The 21,265-nt window shown below is 30.8% G+C and overlaps 1 protein-coding gene, 1 long non-coding RNA gene and 1 other non-coding gene across 3 annotated transcripts; 1 reads left to right on the plus strand and 2 right to left on the minus strand.

The window, feature by feature from the left end:
- Positions 1–87: 87 nt before the first annotated feature.
- LOC133034776 (uncharacterized) lies at positions 88–3,047 on the minus strand. Its single transcript, XR_009686131.1, has 5 exons — positions 2,893–3,047; positions 2,424–2,538; positions 876–932; positions 415–544; positions 88–318 (listed from the first exon to the last, which is right to left on the minus strand). It is a non-coding gene; the product is annotated as an uncharacterized LOC133034776 (long non-coding RNA).
- An 11,732-nt stretch (positions 3,048–14,779) lies between these two features.
- On the plus strand, positions 14,780–14,886 carry LOC115708407 (small nucleolar RNA R71). Its single transcript, XR_004009909.2, has one exon. It is a non-coding gene; the product is annotated as a small nucleolar RNA R71 (small nucleolar RNA).
- Positions 14,887–18,861: 3,975 nt separating this feature from the next.
- On the minus strand, positions 18,862–20,675 carry LOC115720716 (tetrahydrocannabinolic acid synthase-like). Its single transcript, XM_030649882.2, has one exon. It carries the CDS (start codon positions 20,658–20,660, stop codon positions 19,038–19,040), a length of 1,623 nt encoding a protein of 540 aa, XP_030505742.2. The 5' UTR covers positions 20,661–20,675; the 3' UTR covers positions 18,862–19,037.
- Between the last annotated feature and the right edge of the window lie 590 nt (positions 20,676–21,265).

A 21,265-nucleotide genomic window follows, 5' to 3' on the forward strand; every position in this document is an offset into this window, starting at 1 on the left:
TTAACTTATATAAAACTTAAAATAATATTTTTAAAACTTATATAAAATTAGTAATCGATTCTATTAACTAATCACACAATACCAAAATTGTTAATAAAATCGATTCTAAAACTTAAATTCCATGTATATCGTAAACTAAATATAAACTAATAACATTTGCAAAAGATAACAATAATCATAAAACTTGTTACTCATGTATTATAACAAAAGTTTAGTAACCTTAAGTATTTAATCTATAATCAAAGGCTTCACAAATTCGGCCCACTCATCCCGTACGACATTGATCTCCTCGTTACTATAGCGAGCGTCTAACTTGAACTGTAAAACAAAAGATAAAAAACATTAATCATTATATTAAAAGTATATATAATTAAAATACAAACTAAATAAAGAAGAGTAGTTATTCATGTTTACATGATTTTTCAAAAAACTTGCAGGATTAACAACCGTCATGAAACTCTGGATAATTTTCATAACATAATAACCACATTGTACTCTATCCGGCTGGATAATCTTCCTCCAATCTCTATCCATTTCGAAACTTCTAACAAAACAACAATTTAATTAACCTAATTAATATAATAAAATAATTCTATTTCAACTTAACCTAATTAATTCAATAAAATACTAATCCTATTGGAAATTTCGGCAGCATAACATCTATAATTCGGACGTTCCCGAAAATTTTAAACATGCAATTAATCTATTAAAACATCCACAATAATACAAAGAAACAAAATTATAATTAACAGTACAAATATTACCACCCATCCGACCGCAGTCATGCAATCCCATAACTTACTTCACTATGGATGAATATCTAGGATTCAAACTCTTCTAGGATTTATAAAATATAAAGAAATAAATTAGCTTACCAATTCCAAGCTAGCGTTCAAGCAATTTCTTCAAAAGATACTACCACAATTGAAAAGCTGCATTGTGAATAAAAGTAGTGATGTGAAAAATTACAAAAACCAAATAAAGCCTCTCTTCGGAGTGTGAACATTAATAATAATCAATATTGTACAAGATGATGATTATTATGATTATTATTATGTTCCTCCCAAATCTTTGAACAATCTAAACTGATCGAGTACATATAAATTATTTGATTTGGATGATCATTTTTCTTTTTCTGGCTTAGAATCAGTATTTTACATATACTAATACGATATCTCTAAAGATGCCTACAATTAAGATCAGCACATATACTAATACGATATTTAACTGTCTCTCTCTCTCCCTCTCTCTCTATATATATATATATATATATTCGATCTAATAACTATAAAACAATATTTTTCTAATCCTAGGAAAAGATACTTGCTATTATTCTTTCTGTTAATAAAAAGGGGTCATCTCCTTATATAAATCCATAAAGACATAATCAAAATAAAGCACATTTTCAACAAACAATGGTGAAGAGATGACTATATCTAGACTGAACTCTTGCAAACAGGTATTTTTCTTTCAATAATCTCTTCATTCTGTTTTTGGCTGAAATTTGGGACTGGTGAAGGGTTGAAGAGAGATTGATGACAAGTAATGAGTATGAACTTAACACATGAATCAGCCCTCATATTTGAAATGGTTATTATCTTTAATGAGACATAATAATGTATACAGCACTAGAAATTGATTTACATATTTAGCTATAAAATACAATATTATTCAGATATTGCTAGCCAAGATATATTTGACTAGTGAATAAGAATGGTATAGGTTCATGCTATCAATGCAGACAGATAATCTCACCCAAACCCCACAACAAATCTCTACCAGCACTGCACCTTAAACATTACATACCTTCATGAAAAGCTTGTTTCTCAACTGAAAATTTTGTTTTTTGTTTTAAGTACTGCCCACTTCATATTATCTCCTTAATACAATATAACTCATCTTCTTGAACTTGATTGGTATGCCCAGAAATAATCATTGAACCAAAACTATATCTATATATATATATGGTTGTGTTTATATTCAGTTGATGTTGGAGTATGTACGTGGTATTATATATAAATATTTATAATGTACTATATATTAACATTTATATATGATCTAGCCACATTATTCTACAAGTTGCCAACTTCGTTGGTAGTGTGAACTGCGTGATGATATAATTTTTTCTTGTACCATCTAAGTCATCTTTAAATTTATCTAAAGATTTACTCAAACTTAGACACAGCAAGGAACTGAAAAACCTTTCTCCTCCTATTACCAAATCCTACACTATATTCTCAATAAACATCAATAGACAATAGAAAGAAAAAATACCCTCAAACACAGCCTTCTTCCATAATTTTTTCTAACAAACACTCCATCAAACAGTTTACAGGCATGATTCTCAAACAAGAAATATAGCATAATAATAGCCAGAAAAACAGTTTGAGTGAATGAAATGAGAAAGAGAGAAAGAGAAAGACCTTGGGATTGGTGGAGTGAGAGTTCTTGCGGATCTGAGAAGCGATGGTGGAACGGAGCTGGGAGACAGTTACGACGTCGTCGAGATTGTAGATGTCGATGATGGAAGGAATGGATCTAGCACAAACAAACATTTATTGAATACAAATCATATTATTCCAAATGAGCGAAATTAAAGTAGATGTACATGATGATATGAACTGTACGTCCATTAATGATTTTTCTCAACAAGTTCTAACCTACCACAAGTCCATTACTCAAAAAAATATTGGCCTCACCATACAAAGTAATGTAATCACTACATAATAGATATATATTAAAGGGAATTTTTTTTTAAGTGAAGTTTATACACAGTCTGTTTGTGAATAGATTAATATGATGTGATGTGTAGTGTAATCGCGAAAGGGAGACTGAGAGAGAGATTAGTTGAGAGAAAGCAAGAGAGAAAGATAGGGAAAGAGAGAGACTTACGAAGGTGGGAGAGGAGACCTACGCCAGTGAGCGAAATCGCGAGCCCTTCAGAGTTGAGGATGCGCGAGCCCTTCAGAGCAAAACCGCATGAGAGCTTAGGATGCCTACTGTTCGAAAATGAATAGTCGGATGTTTGGGGGTAAGTGAATAATAGGAGAATTTGCGTCGTTTTTCCACACTCGCAATCTCTTTACCGTCGGTTTAAAAACGTCACGCAAAGAATTCGTGAGCCTTTAAAAACGTCGCTAAATGTTTGTATTTTTTTTTAATTTTTTGACTTTTACCGTCGGTTGGGTAATTAGTGAGGGATATGGAACCGACGCAAATTGTTTATTTTTTGTGTCATTTTTCAAACGACGAATATAATGAATAGGATACTATTCACGTCGGTCAACGCGATGAACAGTCGCGTTGACCGACGTGAATAGTGAATTTTGTAGTAGTGCAAAGATGTATAGAACTTTCCTTAGACTGAATAAGTACCTTTCCTGCAGCTTTAACATTCAGTCTCTCTCTGGTAGACCTAGAGACTTCACATAGGTTTTTACACTTCTCCAAAATCACTATTCCACCCCCAGAGTAATCACCATCTTATCAGAAAGATTTACTAGCACAAAGGCAAATTTCAAAATCTGATATGGTGTATTCTAAGAGTTTTAAACACACCCTTATAGACTAACATATAGTTCCTCTTCTTAATCTTAAGATTTACTTGATTGTCTTCCAATGTTCTTCTCCTGGATTAATCTGATACCTACTCATTACTCCCACTCAACAGTAGGTGTCTGGTCTAAGGCATACAAAAGCATATCTAAGACCTCTCACTGTTGATGTAAGAAATTCTTTCATGGCTTTATCTTTTCTGGAATAGTTAAGACTTTTCCTTAGATAAAATCTATGCCTAAGAAGTTGTGAAGCTTCTATAGATTGCCATTAGAAAGAAAATGCTTCAGCATCTTACTAAAGTAAGTTGCTTGCATTAGAGTAAGTAATTACCAGGTGTACCACAAGCCATAGGTTTAGATAAACTCAAACCTATAATACTAGGAACAGGAAGTTTTGTTAAGTCCATTGAATGGACTTATAAACGAAAATTTCCTTTTATGTCCTTGTAATAGAAAACTTTAGGTTACTCCATGTGAATGGATTAAACCATAGTTCTATTGGCTTTCTTCTTAGTTTCTTATCTTGACAATCCATTACTTGTTTAAACTCACAATGGATTTTAATCACTAGTGTCTCCTAAGTCATAAGAAGGTGAGTTCCTAGAAACTCTCCCACTACGACAAGGTACCGTGAATTATGTCGAAGAAACTAAATGGTATTAACCTCTTTGGTTGTGACAAGACAACAAAGGCAGTGGGATCATCATATATTAAATAAGATGATAGAACACTTTTGGAATCAAGAATTAAATATCTCCTTTATTTGCTACTTGTTTTCAGACTTAGTCATTATCTTAGAAAAGTAGTATTTGTTTGAACAAACACTTTCTTATCTATTGACAATGGGATGGTCCACCCCTAATCACTTAGAATAGCTAACAAACCATGGTTAACAGTTCTAGCTTTTCTTAAGTTTTTGATTAGGTCATCCATGAATCTAGTAATGATTTACATTAAGTATACAACCATTACATCATTCTGAAATTGTATTACCATAGAAGGATTTAGGCAATGACTAGTAACTAATCATCAACATGCAACTCAAAATTTCTGGGGAGGTAAGTTTGGATATAATTCAAAAATCAATTTAATGATCTTTGAACTGCATATCTACTAACTATTTCTCCACCCCTATCAGTTCGCAAGATCTTTAACCACTTACCTTAATGGTTTTAACCATTGCTAGAAATTAATGAAATTTTTCAAACATTTCAAATTTCTTTGCATAAGGTATAATCTAGAGTGATCGTTTTAAGAATACAACGAAAAACTCATATCCACCCCTGAATGTACATCCATCTGCGAATGAGATGAACTACTTTCAGTGGATATAGGCATATTAACTCTTTGCAGAGATTGATCTTGTCAAATCCACTATGAACAAGATACAAATGCCATAGATTAAAAAAATGTGGTAGTGTCTTTAGATGACTTAGGTATAGTTAAATCAACGAGTTCATAGAATACTGCAAGTGGATCCTGGTCACAGAATACCTAACTCATATTCCATACAGTTTGAATCCATTAATAAAATATGGATATTAAACACTTGAGAAAGTGTAATTGTATTGTATCTGGAATTAGAAATATAAGAAAATTTTTGTTTGGATTCTAAAATTGAAGTCAAAGACTTAAATTCAACCAAATATAATGAGTAATTCTTTCTTGGACCACCACTACTAATACAAACTCTAAGTCAGATTTGCCCATACAAGTAGGAGATTTCTAAGATTGAGGATTTATATCAATTGGGAATAGAATTTCGGGATTATAATCATATGCGTCATTTAATTTCTTAAGAGAAAATATAATGACATGAAATGATTTATAGACCATTCATCCAATGATATGTTTTGAAGCTAATTCGAAATGAATAAGCTAAGAGGAATTAGGATAATTTCATTTATAAATAAGAATCCAACGATGCTTCGATTAGCGAAAGACAAAGTAATCTTTATTATGTAATCTTCTTGTTTCATATTGTAAAAATACTAGTCTAAGGTGCCATCAATTGATGAACAGTAGATGTCGCATATACAATACTTATCTTTCGAGATCTTACACTATTATGTATGTCTAATGGTGAAAATCCATTAGGGATTTATCTCATTAGAAAAACAAACATGTTAGACCAACAATGAAGATTCAAAATTAAACTACAACTTAATAACAGAAAATAACATGGTTCATTATAAATTCATACACAATTCAGAAATTATAAACATATAGCAAGTAGGAATGACTAGTGAAAATACTAAAACATACAATCCTAAATAATTTCCAAGGTTTTCAACAAACTGATACAAAGGTCCCTAAGAGTAGGCGAGAGTCAAAGCATCATTTATTGAATAGAGTTGTCAGCTCTTCTAAAATAGAAACCATTCTAGCAACCTTTTATTCGATCAAAATAAGAATCCAACGTTGTCCCGGTAGACGAGAGTCAAGGTTATTCTCATTTTATGAGCTTCCACCATTGTTTCATGTTTTATGAGTTTATCTCTAAGTAGTCACCGTAGGGGAGAGTCTAAATAGAGACGAAAACTCACAAAACACTTATCAAATGAAATCTTACGGTGTTAAATGCGTTCAACGAATAACCATCCATAGGGGGACGCAGTCTAGCGTCTCGAGGTTATATTGAAAACATTTAACTTTTGTAAGACTAACAATGGAGATCGAATATCTTAATAATAATCAAGCTCATTATTTAAAGTGAGCTGTATTTTCTTTGATTCTCTTTATTTATTCTATTTATTTTAAATATATATTTAATTAATTAAAATTTCCAATTTAGAATGAAAAATTCCAAATATAAATTTTAATTTAATATTTATAAATTTTACTTAGATGGATATGAAAATAACATGAATTATTTCCATCTTAGTAATAATTTCCAATAAATATTTAGAAAAATATTCAATTTAAGTTGTTACAAAATTAAATTAAATTAATTTACAACTCAAATTTAATTTTCTATAAATATATATTGCATTTCGAAAAATTAAAGTATATAAGAATACAATTTTCGAAAAATGCATATTAAAATAAAAAATAAATCATGGAAAAATTATTCTAATTTAATGTTGGCCCAAAATTAATTAATAAAATTAATTTACAACAAAAAATATAATTTTCCTATTTAATTAAATATATAAGAAAAATTTCAAATATTTAAGTATGATGATGAAAATCAACTTAAATATTAATTTTCTATTTAATTAAATACACTAGAAAAATACTTCAAGCAAAAATATCATCTATCTAGATTTTCCTTTGACTAATTAATTCAATTTCTAATAATATACTTTAATTCAATTTATTTTAAATTAATCAATAAATGAAAAAATCATTGATTTAAGTTGATCCAAGAATTAATTAAAATAATTAATTTACAACTTAATCTATTTTTCAAGATAAAATTCGAAATTCTACCATTTAAGAAATGCAATTTTGATAATTGATTAATAAAATAAAGAAAATATATTTTGAAAATTATTTAAATTTAGTTGAAAAATTAAATTTCAACTAAAAATAATTTTCTATTTAATTAAGTGTCATGAAAAAGAAATATTTAAGTATCATGATGAAAATAAACTTAGATATTTAATTTCCAAATTAATTAAATGTATTAAATTCAAGAAATAAATAATTAAGTGTAGAGAAGGCTTAATTATTAATCTCTAGTTTAATACTAGGAAAAATAGACCTAAAATAAATTGTACCAAAATTAATTATATAAATAATTAATTTCACAATGTATAATATTTTCCTATTTAATATTAGAAATAATAAGTAGTCTAGAAATAACTATCTAGAAAATATCTTATTTGACTAAGTATCTTTTCCACAAAATTTGAAAAAATATCTAATTTAAGTTGTATTAGAAAAAATCTAGAACTTAAATATTTTAAAATTTAAATTTAATTAAATATCAAAAATTAAGTTGTAACCACTTAATTTAAAATATTCCATTTTAAGTTAATATTCGAAAAGATATTAACTTAAAAAATATCTAAAGAATCTTAATAACCAATGCCTAAAATTCCTCAACTTAATTTTGAAATTTGAAATTCAAAAGATATTCAGATTTAAGTTGGTTAGTTGTAGATAACTAAATATCAACTTAAATAAGAATATTTAATGAAAAATTTAAATTAAGTTCCAGAAAGAATCTAGATGGTTATAATTCTATATTTAATTAAATACAAGAAAATACATATAGTTTAGCTTAGAATAAAGAATTCTTTAAACTATAATTTTCTTAAATTAATTTCAAAATAAATGAAATTAATTATGTTGCTAATCAATTTTATTAGGTTAAACTAGTGTAATTAACCTAGTACAGTTGTTCAAATCAGGCAAATGGGCCTTCACAATTGGGGTGGTTCATGTGAGGGGGTGCTGGGTTCAGTATGTCGTACCCACTTCTATGGCTCCCAACTCTCACACAAGGCCCAAAAGAGAGGAATTTAACCTTAATAAGAACAACTGTTATTAATTGAATAGGCCCAAGAACTAAATGGGCCTAAATAAATTCTATCAAGAACTATGATAATTTATTTTAGCAACAACAACCTATATGTATCTATAATCAAATTAAACACATAGGCTCACACAGGCACACTTTGGATGGGTCCTATCATGTTGCTAGGTCATACACAGATGAAAGAAGATTGTAAATATACCTGTTACAAATTATTAACTTGACCAAGGGAGCCATCAGATCATTAGATCTGGCAAAAAGTAACCATGGCTATTTGCAATCAAGTAATAATAGGTTTTGAAAACTTACACATAAGCTAAAACACATACTCCTGCAACAAGGTTAGCTGGATAGTTGGATGTAGGATTTATTTAATTTTATATTAAATTATTAATTTCGAAATAATTAATTAAATAAATAAAATATTTATTTTAGGAAAAAAAAAATTTGAAAATTTAAAATTAAACCTACAATTTTTGAAAAATTAGGTTTCAACCAACCTAAATATCATTTCAAAAATTTGCTAACTACTTTTAAATTTTAAATGTTATTTTATAAATAAAAATTAAATAAAAAAAATAAGAAAAGATAAATGAAATATCTTTTCAGATTTTAAATTTAATTTAAATAAATAAAATAACAAAATTTAAAAGTTAGCAAAATATCTTATGTCTATTTAAAATTACATGATTATAAATATCTTATTTTAAATTTAAATAAGGTCAAAATATCTAAAAAGATTTAATTTAAAAAAAATCTTAAAAGATAAGATATAATTAAAAATATCTTAAAAGATAAGATATCTTAAAAATATCTTAAAAGATTTTATAAATATCTTATAAAATCTGACCTTAAATTTAAAAAAAAAAAGATATAATCAAATTTAAAAATAAGATAGATTTTTAAGCAAGAAGATAGATACTAATTCTATTCAAATTCAAATTACACTAATATCTTGAATTAAATTTAAAAAATATTAAATTAATTCAAAATGATAATTAGAATTGAATTAGGAATAGTGATAGTATAAATACAAAACTATACCAAAAATCGGAAGATAATTCCATGAAAAAGCATGAAAATCGAAGAAAAACAAAAAAAAAATTGAAACTGTACGGACAGATTTGCGATCGCAGGAAAATATCAGCACAGCCCCGATTTTTTCAAATCTTCAAAAAATCATAACTAATTCAAATAAAATCCAAATTAAGTTCTGTAAAAGGCTAACTTGCTTAATTTTTTCCATACTATCCAATAAAAATAATTCCAGAGATAAAATCGCAATTATTTTTCACGAAAATTTCACAAACATCAATCAATCATCAAATAACACTCAATACAACATGATACTATCCAAAGAACATACAAAGAATCGTTTTAAAGTCCAAATTTCTTGCAAGTAAATCAATTACCATGGCTCTAAGGCCAGTTGTTGGAAATTATTTTACCAGGATCTTAGATCTACTCACAAGTATGTTTATTAACACCCTAAATATGAACTTTCTAAAACGATGAAATAAACACATATAAAGTTTAGGAAACCTTACATTGGGTGCAGCGGAATAATATGACTCCTTCCGTTCAGATATCTAGCCCTTGATTCCTTTTTGTAGCAGAGCATTATAAATATCTGAACCTGGATCTCTTTCTCTGAATCTTTGATGCTGAACCTCCTTTGCTGATGATCTTTCTTCACGATCTTCCTCACTATGATTGAGGTATCACTTGCTGTGTGTGGGCACTACTCATACACTAAGGATTTCGAAATTTGAGAGGGAAGAAAGAGAGAGTGGGTTCAACCAAAGATAGGGAGAGAGAAGGCTCAGGTTTTTCTCTGAAGGAAAAATAGAAAATTTAAGTGTAATTTTCCTGAAGCCTTCACTATCTATTTATAGCATTCCACTAGGGTTAGGTTTGAATTATTTGGCATTAAAATAATGAAAATATCAGTTTAAATTTCCTACAAAAGTGGCAGGCCCTATACTAGTGGATTTGGGCCTCACTTTTTGCAATTTTGCAGTTTTACCTTTTCTGCATCTGATTTTTTCAAAAACGCCAATTTTCTAATTCAACCATTTAAATGCCAATTCTAACTATTTAATAACTATAAATAATTATTAAATAATATTGTCATTTATCATATTTATTAATTGAACCATACAAAGTATCATAATTAACAAATATGCCCCTAAAACTCTTTCTTTACAATTTCGCCCTTACTTAGTGAAAAATTCACAAATAGACATAGTCTAATTTGAGAATTATAATTGATTAATCAAAACCAATTACATGAGTCTTACAAGCAATATTATCTCAACTAGTGGGGGGACCATGGGTCTATATAACCGAGCTTCCAATAAGTAGATCAAGAATTTAGCACTAAAATTCACTAACTTATTAATTCTTCGTTGAATCCACGCATAGAACTTAGAATTGCACTCTCAGTATATAGAACGCTCTATATGTTCCACCATAATGACACATCATTAGTTATCCATTGTTATAATCCTAATGTGATCAATGATCCTCTATATGAATGATCTACACTGTAAAGGGATTAAATTACCGTTACACCCTACAATGTATTTATTCCTTAAAACACTTGACCCCGTATAAATGATATTTCAACTTATGTGAAATGAGTACTCCACCATTTATGTTCGTTTGGTCAAGCTCGAAGGAGATCATCCTTTGCTTACTATTCGCCAGATAGAAGCTATAGATTCCATGTTTATGCTAGCGCTCCCACTCAATTGCACTACCGTGTTCCCAAAATGTACGTATCACCCTGACCTAAAAGTAGGCTTAACTAACAAATCAAAGAACACGAATAGCCTTTCAAGATTGAGCCTAATCATAACAGGATTAAGAACATTTGATCTAGGATCAACTAGGCGATATTGACTTGAATAGATTTTACGGTAAGTTTAATCAAATCTAAGTCAAAGTTCAATATCGGTCCCTTCCGATGCATACTCCATGCATCCAACCTGAGCTTTACTTTAACCAATGCTCTGGAAAGAACATAGCACTTCTCCAAATGCAAGTAAACTCTTGTTGTAGATTATCATATCAGTAAAACCCTATGTCTGATAAATCTAGGAAACTTTATTCACATAGTCATGTTTACTTTCCAATGTGTTGACGGCACAATAAACAGGATCAAGTATGTGAAAAGGGTTTCAGATGAATTTATACATTATGTACATATAATCATGAAATAAATCATGTGAACCATGCAACATTAAATGTTATTTCTGATCTATATTAATAAGTAAATATGATTATATTGAAATGAGTTTTATTTAGGGCACAAAACCCAACAGCTCTATGGAGGTCGCGACTACTGACGCGTCTGGAGCCGATTTTTCCAATTTTTTTGCCAGTTTGTCCCGTCTTTTCACCATTTGACTGAATTTGAACTTTAAAACCCATGAACCTGAAACAATGAAAATCAAGCGTAAAACTGCTCCAAAAGACACCAATAGACGAGAAAATGCTAACTTTACAGACCCAAAACATAGGTTAAATATAACCTAACAAAATTCCCCCAAACTAGACTCTTACTCGCCCCCGAGTAAGGGAAAAAAAACTACCTACGCTATCAGATAATCACTACACTGCTGACTCATGCTCTGCTTTCTTCCTTGCATAAACTAGAATTTCGATCCTACTAACTCTAACAATTAACTCAGATGCTCAATTCATAACACTCTGTACAACCACAAAATTTATTCATATGTGAAATATTGTTATAAAAGTTTTACTCTTTCCAACAGTTCCACAGCCCGATAACTCATAAGCTTGCATGCTTACCTTTCTCCACTAATGTTGACAGTATCCTTTGGAATCATTAGGTCTTTTTAAGGTTTAGGAAATATGGCTCAGATATTCAGGGATAAACAAAAGACAATTTTTGGCTCAAGATATCATAAGCACACAAACAGAACCCACAAGCTTCTTACTTTTTTTTTTTTTTCAAAACCCCATAATGTTCCTGCATTTATCAAGATTGAGAGAATTTCCAACATCACTGAATTTTTTTCCAAACACATTCTTACTTTTTATTCGTTTTCTCATCATTTTTTTTTTCAGTGACATTGAATTACACATTTTTTCTCTTCTCAATCTTTCAAGTTCTTCTCCCTTTCACTATTTTCTCACACTAAATATTTCTCCTCCCCCTAACTAATTATGTAGCTTATGATATCATGGATAACATGGTGAAGAAAAATTAATAGTGTGGTTACAATTTTTCGAGTCAATGGGTGAAAAACATAATAGATTTAGACTCAAAAGGTTAACTAGGGATACACATTATTACGGTAGACTTGAAAGGCTCAAACTATCCAACAAATGCCTAAGTCATATTCCAATTGAACATTATCAAGGATTTCATCTCAAAAGAATAAACATACAAGTTCTAAGCTATCCTGTCAATCTTACCACAAACCATAGTAAAACAATTATAACAATTTTCACAGATTGAGTAATTGCAGATATACACAGGTTTCTAAGCATCTAAACTAATCCAAGGAGTTAACAGAATCAAGCACACAGTTATTTTACAATTTCAGATCACATCACACTAATCAGCAGTATACAACTATCTTCTAGCTTATTTCCATTCCTTAACTAAAACAAAAACTAAAACAGAAAATTAAAGTGCAGAAAATTTAAAATTTTTAAGTCTCTCCCCCCAAACTAAATATGACATTGTCCCCAATGTATACAATAAAATGCAGAGAAAAGAGACTTACCTGAGACCCTCTCAGAAAGGGTTGGGTGGACCCTTTTCATCCAAAAGAGCCCTCATACTAAATGAAGAAAATTGACCACCAATAGTGTTGATTTCAGAGTTTTGCACAAGAGTAAGCTCACTTTCAGAATTACCACACATCAATCTTTTCCAACGCCGCCGAATCGTTCGAAGTCGCTCTTTAGGCTTTGCTCTCTTCTTATCGGCTTTAACAAAAGAACCCTTCACCATCTCAATCTTGCAACAAGTAGGAATTTCGGTTGGGGCAAAAACATTAAAACTGACCTCTTCATCTTGCACTCGCAACTTTAACTCCCCCTTTTGAACATCTATTAAAGCTCGGCCCGTGGCTAAGAATGGTCTTCCCAAAATAATGGGAATAGTTGAATCTTCCTCCATATCAAGAATTAGGAAATCAGCAGGGAAGATAAACTTACCAACCTTCACCAGTACATCTTCAATTATCCCACGAGGATGAGTCAAAGAACGATCCGCTAGTTGTAAAGTCACTGTTGTCGGCTTTGCTTTTCCCAATACTAGCCTTTTGAAGACAGACAAGGGCATTAGATTAATGCTTGCTCCTAGATCACAGAGAGCTTTAGTTTCCACTGAACCCCCTATAGAGCATGGAATATTGAAACTACCCGGATTAGGAAATCAGCAGGGAAGATAAACTTACCAACCTTCACCAGTACATCTTCAATTATCCCACGAGGATGAGTCAAAGAACGATCCGCTAGTTGTAAAGTCACTGTTGTCGGCTTTGCTTTTCCCAATACTAGCCTTTTGAAGACAGACAAGGGCATTAGATTAATGCTTGCTCCTAGATCACAGAGAGCTTTAGTTTCCACTGAACCCCCTATAGAGCATGGAATATTGAAACTACCCGGATCTTTAAGCTTGGGCGGGAGTTTCTTTTGCAAAATGGCGCTACACTCCTCAGTTAATGCCACTGTTTCATAGTCCTCCATTTTCCTCTTCTTAGACAATATCTCCTTCATGAACTTCACATAACGGGGCATTTGTTCCAAGGCTTCAGCAAAGGGAATGTTGATGTGTAGTCTTTTGAAAACCTCTAGAAATTTGGTGAACTGCTTGTCTAGATTGGTCTTACGGAGTCTCTGAGGATAAGGTATCCTTACATGATGATCAATACTGATTGGTGGAGACTGTTGTGGTGGTGCAGGGCAATCAATAGCCTTCTTTTCTGTTGATGTTGGGATTGGAACTGGTTGACCTTTAATCTCTTCCTCCACGGGTCGTATCATCTCAGGCCCATCATATTTCTTACCGCTCCTCAGGGTAATTGCGTTGCAGTTTTCTTTAGGATTAACTTCAGTTGTACTAGGAAAATTTTCTTGAGGATAGGTTGCTACCTGAGTTGCTAGTTGGCCCATCTGAGTCTGCAAGTCTTTAATGGAAGATCTAGTTTCAGTCATAAATTGTAGCAATAAATCTGTCTGCAAACCAGAATTTCCACTGGAGCTTTGTTGCTGAGTATACTGCTGGTTCTGTGTCTAGTTCTGATTTCGTTGCTGATAGAACCCACTGTTTCTTCGGTTACCACCTTGGTTGAACTCAAAATTGTTGTTGTTGTTCTGCGAAAAATTTCCAATGGCTTTTGCTTCATCCATTGGCAAATCATCCACATCTTCTTGACACTCTGAAAAGTGATGATTTCCTCCACATATCTCACAAACAACTTGGGCTTGTTTAGCTTGCCCTGCAATTAGCTTTGTCAATGCCTCAACCTGAGATGTCAACTTTGTAATGGCATCAACCTCTAACACACAAGCTACTTTCTTAGTTTGACTCCTTTCAGTTGGCCACTGTTGATTGTTTAGAGCCATCTCCTCCAATAGATCGTAAGCCTCATTAGAACTCTTTCTCATAAAGGCTCCACCAGCTGCTGCATCTATCAGAGTTCTAGTGTTACCTACCAACCCGTTGTAGAAATTGTGGACCAGCATCCACTTCTCTATACCATGATGAAGGCACTTTCTGATCAGATCTTTAAACCTCTCCCAAGACTCATGGAGAGATTCATTATCTTGTTGGCAGAAGTTGTTGATTTCTCCTCGCAGCTTGGCAGACTTTGCTGGAGGAAAGAACTTTAACAAGAATTTCGTGGCCAGATCATTCCAGGTGGCAATAGAGTTGGGTGGCAAGGAGTTTAACCAACTCTTGGCTCGTTCTTTGAGCGAGAATGGGAACAGTCTCAGTCGAATGGCATCATCACTAACTCCATTAACTTTAAAAGTTTCACAAAGTTCCATGAAGTTAGAGAGATGCAGATTAGGATCTTCAGAAGGGAGGCCACCAAACTGAACTGAAGACTGCACCATTTGAAGTATGGCAGGTTTGATCTCAAAGTTATTCGCATCCACTGCCGGTGGCCTGATACATGACGGCACTCCCGTTAGAGTAGGGAGTATGTAATCTCTCAAGCTACGGCCATTAGCTTGATCTTCCACGGCACCACCATTACTACCGTTGTTTGCAGCACTCGCATTTACATTAGCAGCCATGGTTTCTGTTGTTTCAGAAGTTGCTGAAACTCCTTCTTGCCTCTTGTTCCTTTGGTTTCTCCTACAAGTCTTCTCAATTTCAGGGTCAATGGGTCGTATAACTGCTTGCCCTTGGCGGCGCATGCACTCAAAATACCTGAAATAGATAAGAACAGTTTTGCAAGAGAAAGGTTAAAAATTCAGCAAGATAAAATATACCAAAGTAGAAGTTAGTATAATTTTGTGTAATATTAATCTTTAAAAAATTCCCCGGCAACGGCGCCAAAAACTTGTTACGAATTTTATGATTACTACGCAAGTATACGCAATCAAGTAGTATCTCACGCAAGTGAGGTCGAACCACAGGGAATTAGATTAAGTACTACTAAACTATACTTGTGATTCTATTTGGTAAAACAAATATTTTGCAATTTTAAAGAAAATAACTCAGAAAATTTAAAGGAAAATAAACGACGATTAATCAAGATAAGAGATTAGGGAGGTGAATCCTGTTGATAAGTTACCAATGTTAATACCTAATTGCTATCCTTATCTTAATGTGAATGACAGATTATAAATTAACCTAACTCTTTTCAGATCTTTTAGGTTCTAAATCTTATGTTCTCTAATTAACTTCTTAATTAAATCAACACAAAATCAGCATTAAGCAATAATCTATTTGTCACAAAGGCTATGCAAATACTTTCGTTTCACATCAAAACCTAGACTATCCAATTTTAGCATTCTTAATTCTCACTTTTTAGATTTCGAATTGAGATCATTAAACATGTAAAAGGTGATCAATCTTGCACATGGAATTAAACACAAATATAGATAGTATTCACAAACAAGATGAAGGAATGTCAATTATTTATTAACTAGGCATAAACTTAAACAACATTCATCATCCTCCCTTAATGGGAAATTTAGTTCATCACAACTTTAATAACATCCATGATTAATTCAGAAACAAAACTAAACATAAAAGAAGGAATTAAGGGTAAAAGAAAGAAACTGGAAGGTGATATCGCTCCGGGTTTTCAAGATAGCTTCCTCTCCACCTTCATCCACTTTTTAGGTCTTTTTCTGCTTAGGTTGACCTTCAGAGTCGTATTCCTTATATAGGGATGAGAGGTGTGCCTCCAATTGAGAGAGAAATCAAAATTAAGTCAAAACTGCGATTTCCGTACCTAGTCGCGACTAGCCTTTAAGTTGGTTGCGACTATAGGCAAAACTCGAAAAACCGAGTTTCTGCCAAATATCGAAGTCGCGACCAGAGTCGCGACCATGAAAAAGGGTTGCGACCTGGCTCTATGGAGGTCGCGACTACTGTACTGACGCGTCTGGAGTCGATTTTTCCAATTTTTTTGCCAGTTTGTCCCGTCTTTTCACCATTTGACTGAATTTGAACTTTAACACCCCGGGAACCTGAAACAATGAAAATCAAGCGTAAAACTGCTCCAAAAGACACCAATAGACGAGAAAATGCTAACTTTACAGACTCGAAACATTGGCTAAATATAACCTAACAAGTACAATGAGTATAGACATGTGTAAAATAATAATAATTATAATGTAAAATGAGAAAAATAATACAAAAAATATCTAGAATAATAAATAGGATATTTTTTCTAGAACTATGCTTTTCTGAACTTTTTTTTTTTTTGAATTTTTTTTCCATAACTATAACTATCATTGCAATTTGCAAATGCAATCTTTATTTATTTCTATTCATTTTCTTAAATAATTTACTAACATAATACTAATGTGATCTACTAACTTAGGATACTAATAGATCTAAACTAAGAAAAAATTGATATATTTATATAAAAGAAAAATTTTACCATAAAAAACAAAAATGGAGAAATCATCTAAAAATGGGGAAATCTAAAAAAATGAGGAAAATCAAAACTCACCATAAAGATTAAAAATATTGTCTAATCTAAAGAATAAATATGCTAAATATTATAAGAACGAAAGATTAAAAATTAAAAAAATTATAAAGAACTCACTTAAAAGAATTTAATCTAAAAAAAAACTTTAAGAAATGAGAAAATTATAAATTCTCCATAAAATATTGAATTAATAAAATAGATATATAGTATGAAGATGTTATAATAAAAAAACCATTAATAATTAAAAATGAAATTTTCAAATATTAAGAAAGAATAAATGTAGTAAACTAAAATTTAAATAATAAGTGGTAAGTATGAAATATAAAATATTTTTCTTATTTGAATTTTGTTCTCATGAAATATAAAATAATTTTCTTATTTGAATTTTTATCAATAGATAAAAATTTGAATCTAAAATAAATATTTAATAAAGTAGTTTACGTTTTTTTTAGATTGTTTTTATTTGAATTTTGTTTTTATGAAATATAAAATAATTTTCTCATTTGAATTTTATTTTTTGAATCATCAATTAATCAAAATTTGAATTTGAAAAAAATAGTTTAGGCACTTTTTTTTTTGTCTGAGATTGTTCTTAATAAAATATTTAATATTTAAGATATATATTTTTGAAATGAAATGGTAATTTAATATAATTTTTTTGAATAATTAAAATAAATTGACAATAAATAAAATAAACCATAATATTGTAATAATTTTATTATGAGGATGGTTATGCTGTTTAGCTAGTAATATTTTTTGTTTATTATTAATTAATATAAATTATAAAAAGAGAAGAAAAAAAAGGCTAATTAGTAATTTTTCCCCTGAACTTTGACATATACCTAATCGTCCCCCTGAACTTTTTTGGCCGTTAAAAATTCCACTCGAACTATTGAGATTGTTAAATTTAAGGACTTTTGTCTAATTTCATTCAATTTTACTATTTCAGTGATTGTTTATGTACTAAATCATGCTCCCTAGACTTTGATATTTACCAAATCATGTCCCTTAAACTTTGATATGTACTAAATCATGCCCCTTGAACTTTCATCCATGTTAGAATTTTTTTACTAAAATTAGACAAAAGTCTTTAAATCTAACAATCTCAATAGTTCAGGGGGAATTTTTAACGGCCAAAAGTTTCGGAGGGGGGAATTACTAATTAGCCAAATAAACAAAAAAAGAAAGAATTTATGAAATTTAGTTAGAATTGTTTTTTATTAATTGAAATTTAATAAAAAAAACTAGAATATTTAAAACTAAGATTGTTATGTTATGTACCTTCAAATCAATATATATATTGTTGTTGAATCTGAATTAGAATATTAGTGGACTTTTGGAATTTAATAATATGGTAATTAATAAAAAATTGTAACTAAATTATTATAAAAATAAGTACAATAGGCTGTTCAAACAAATCATCCTAATTTAATATGAAATAAATAGACTTAATATTATACACACTATTGTTTTAGAGTGAGGAATCTTTACGTAAGTTGGTTATTTCTCCCTTAATGCTGGTTGTAATCAATATTACGAAACTTCATTTCTAATGACACATATAAATGTAGTAAAACTGCAGCTATTAGATAAGGTAGGGTCAATTATTATCTCTAATAAAATAACTATAAATAAATAGACTAATTTGTATGTAAGACCATTTGATACTGAAAGCAAACATTTTTATTTTTTATAAATCATGACGAAGAAACACAAATTAATTTATTGTATAGATACATGAAGAAACAAACCGTACGTATAAATATTACAATACAACATTAATTAATAGTAAATTATAACATTTATATATATATATATGTATATAAATATATGCATTTAGAGAAATCGTGGAGATAAAGGTGGAATGCTCTGTTCGTTCCTAAAGAAATTAGTCGGGTCAACCTTGGTTTTCACTTGAACTAATTTCTTAAAATTTTTATTGAAGTACTTTTTCCCCCAAATGCTTGCTTGTTCATAACTTACAGGACCTTTTTCATTATTTGCTCCCAAATCTAGGTCTCTATAATTAATATATGAAGCTCTTGGATTTTCGGACACGTATGGAGTCATGTAATTATAAACACTTCGAACCCAATTCATATGCCTTTCACTTTCTTCTTCTTTTTCCCACTGAGACCAATATAAAATTTTGTACATAACTCCAGCTCTATGTGGGAATGGAATTGCAGATTCAGGAATCTCGCTCATTTTACCACCATAAGGGTACATTTGAATATATGCCAATCCTACATCTTCTTCATATAACTTTTCCAAAAGTTTGACCATAACAATTTCTGAAATTGGCTTCCTAACGTAGTCTAGTTTCCCCTTGAAATAACCCTTTACTACATTTGTTGGATCGAGCAAAACCTCCAATTTATCTTCACTTGAGAATTCATTGAAGAAAAAGATCATTTCAATCCAACTCGTTTCAAAACAATCTTTTCTTACTACACCCAACTCAGGAAAGTTAGTTTGCATCAAGGAAAGAAAATTATCCACTCTACCAAGAAAAATAGAAAAGAATGTAGCTTGTATTGTTGTCATATTCTTCCCATGCTCATCAGTAGAATTCACAGTTAAGAACCTAACTACCATTAACAAATCTTGGTCAAACTTGTGAGCAATATTTTGCCACTTATTATAAATTTTCACAGTTTCATTTATCGGCAAGTTCTTACTAACTGATAATACAGTAACCTTAGATGGCACAGGAACCAATCTAATTTTCCAAGCGAGAACAATTCCAAAGCTTGCTCCACCACCACCACGAATGGCCCAAAACAAATCTTCTCCCATAGATTTTCGGTCAACGAATTCTCCATCAGCGTTGACTAAGTGAGCATCAATGACATTATCAGCTGCAAGGCCATATTTTCGCATCAATGCTCCATAGCCTCCTCCACTGAAATGCCCACCAACCCCAACACTATGGCAATAGCCACCGGGAAAACTAAGATTCTCATTTTTCTCAGCGATTCTATAATAAAGTTCTCCAAGGGTAGCTCCAGATTCAACCCATGCAGTTTTGTTATCTACGTCTACAGTGATTGAACGTAGATTTCTCATATCTAATATCACAAATGGGACTTTAGACACATAGGAGACACCCTCAAAGTCATGGCCGCCGCTTCGAGTTCGAATCTGTAAGCCATATTTCTTGGAACATAAAACACAGGCTTGGACATGGGATGTATTTGAAGGTGTGATGATAACTAGTGGTTTTGGTGTTGGAGAAGTGAATCTAAGGTTTTGTATGGTTGAATTTAGAAGGGAGATATATGAAAAGTCATTTGGAGTGTGTATGAGTTTGGCAAGTGATGTATTGTTGTTGGAGATATGTTTGGAGAAGCATTGAAGAAAGTTGTTGTGAGGATTAGCTTGAGAAGTTTGGATAGAGAATGAAAGAAGATAAACTAATATTTGGCAAAGAAACCAAGACACTGATGAGTACTTCATTTTCTTAAGCCTTATATGTTTTGCATTAGCATGAATTGAGATCTTTCTTATATACAACTTCATGCAAGGAAAAGTATACAAATCATTTTTTCTTATATATATAAAAAATTAAAAATCAGGAAGCAGCTTACACCTTTCATTCGTGAATGATTTCTCTTATTTATTTTATTTTTAAAACAATATGAGTTCGTTTGGTATGCATTGTATAAGATTATATTAAATTGTATTTCATGTAATATTTTTATGTAAAACTATATGTGGTATTGACTTTTATGTGCACCTAAATATATAATATTTTAATATAAATTAAAGTTTAACATAGTATTATATAAAAATATATATAATTTAATGTAATACAATACAATATAACTTAATACAACGTACCACACGAACCCTAAATAAAGTATATGATACAACTTCGTTGAATTTCAAACTTTATTATAATAATTTTTTTTCTTTGACTAATTTTAAAAATTGAATTTTTCACAAATATTATAAAATTTTCTCTTTATATTTTAATCACTACCGCCGTTGCCCAATTTGATCTCATCAAACTCACGAAAAGAAAATGAATATTATGACTTCAGTGTGGTTCGGAAAAAAAA

This window comes from Cannabis sativa, chromosome 2 (assembly GCF_029168945.1).
Source record: "Cannabis sativa cultivar Pink pepper isolate KNU-18-1 chromosome 2, ASM2916894v1, whole genome shotgun sequence".
In the NCBI taxonomy this organism is placed as follows: domain Eukaryota; kingdom Viridiplantae; phylum Streptophyta; class Magnoliopsida; order Rosales; family Cannabaceae; genus Cannabis; species Cannabis sativa.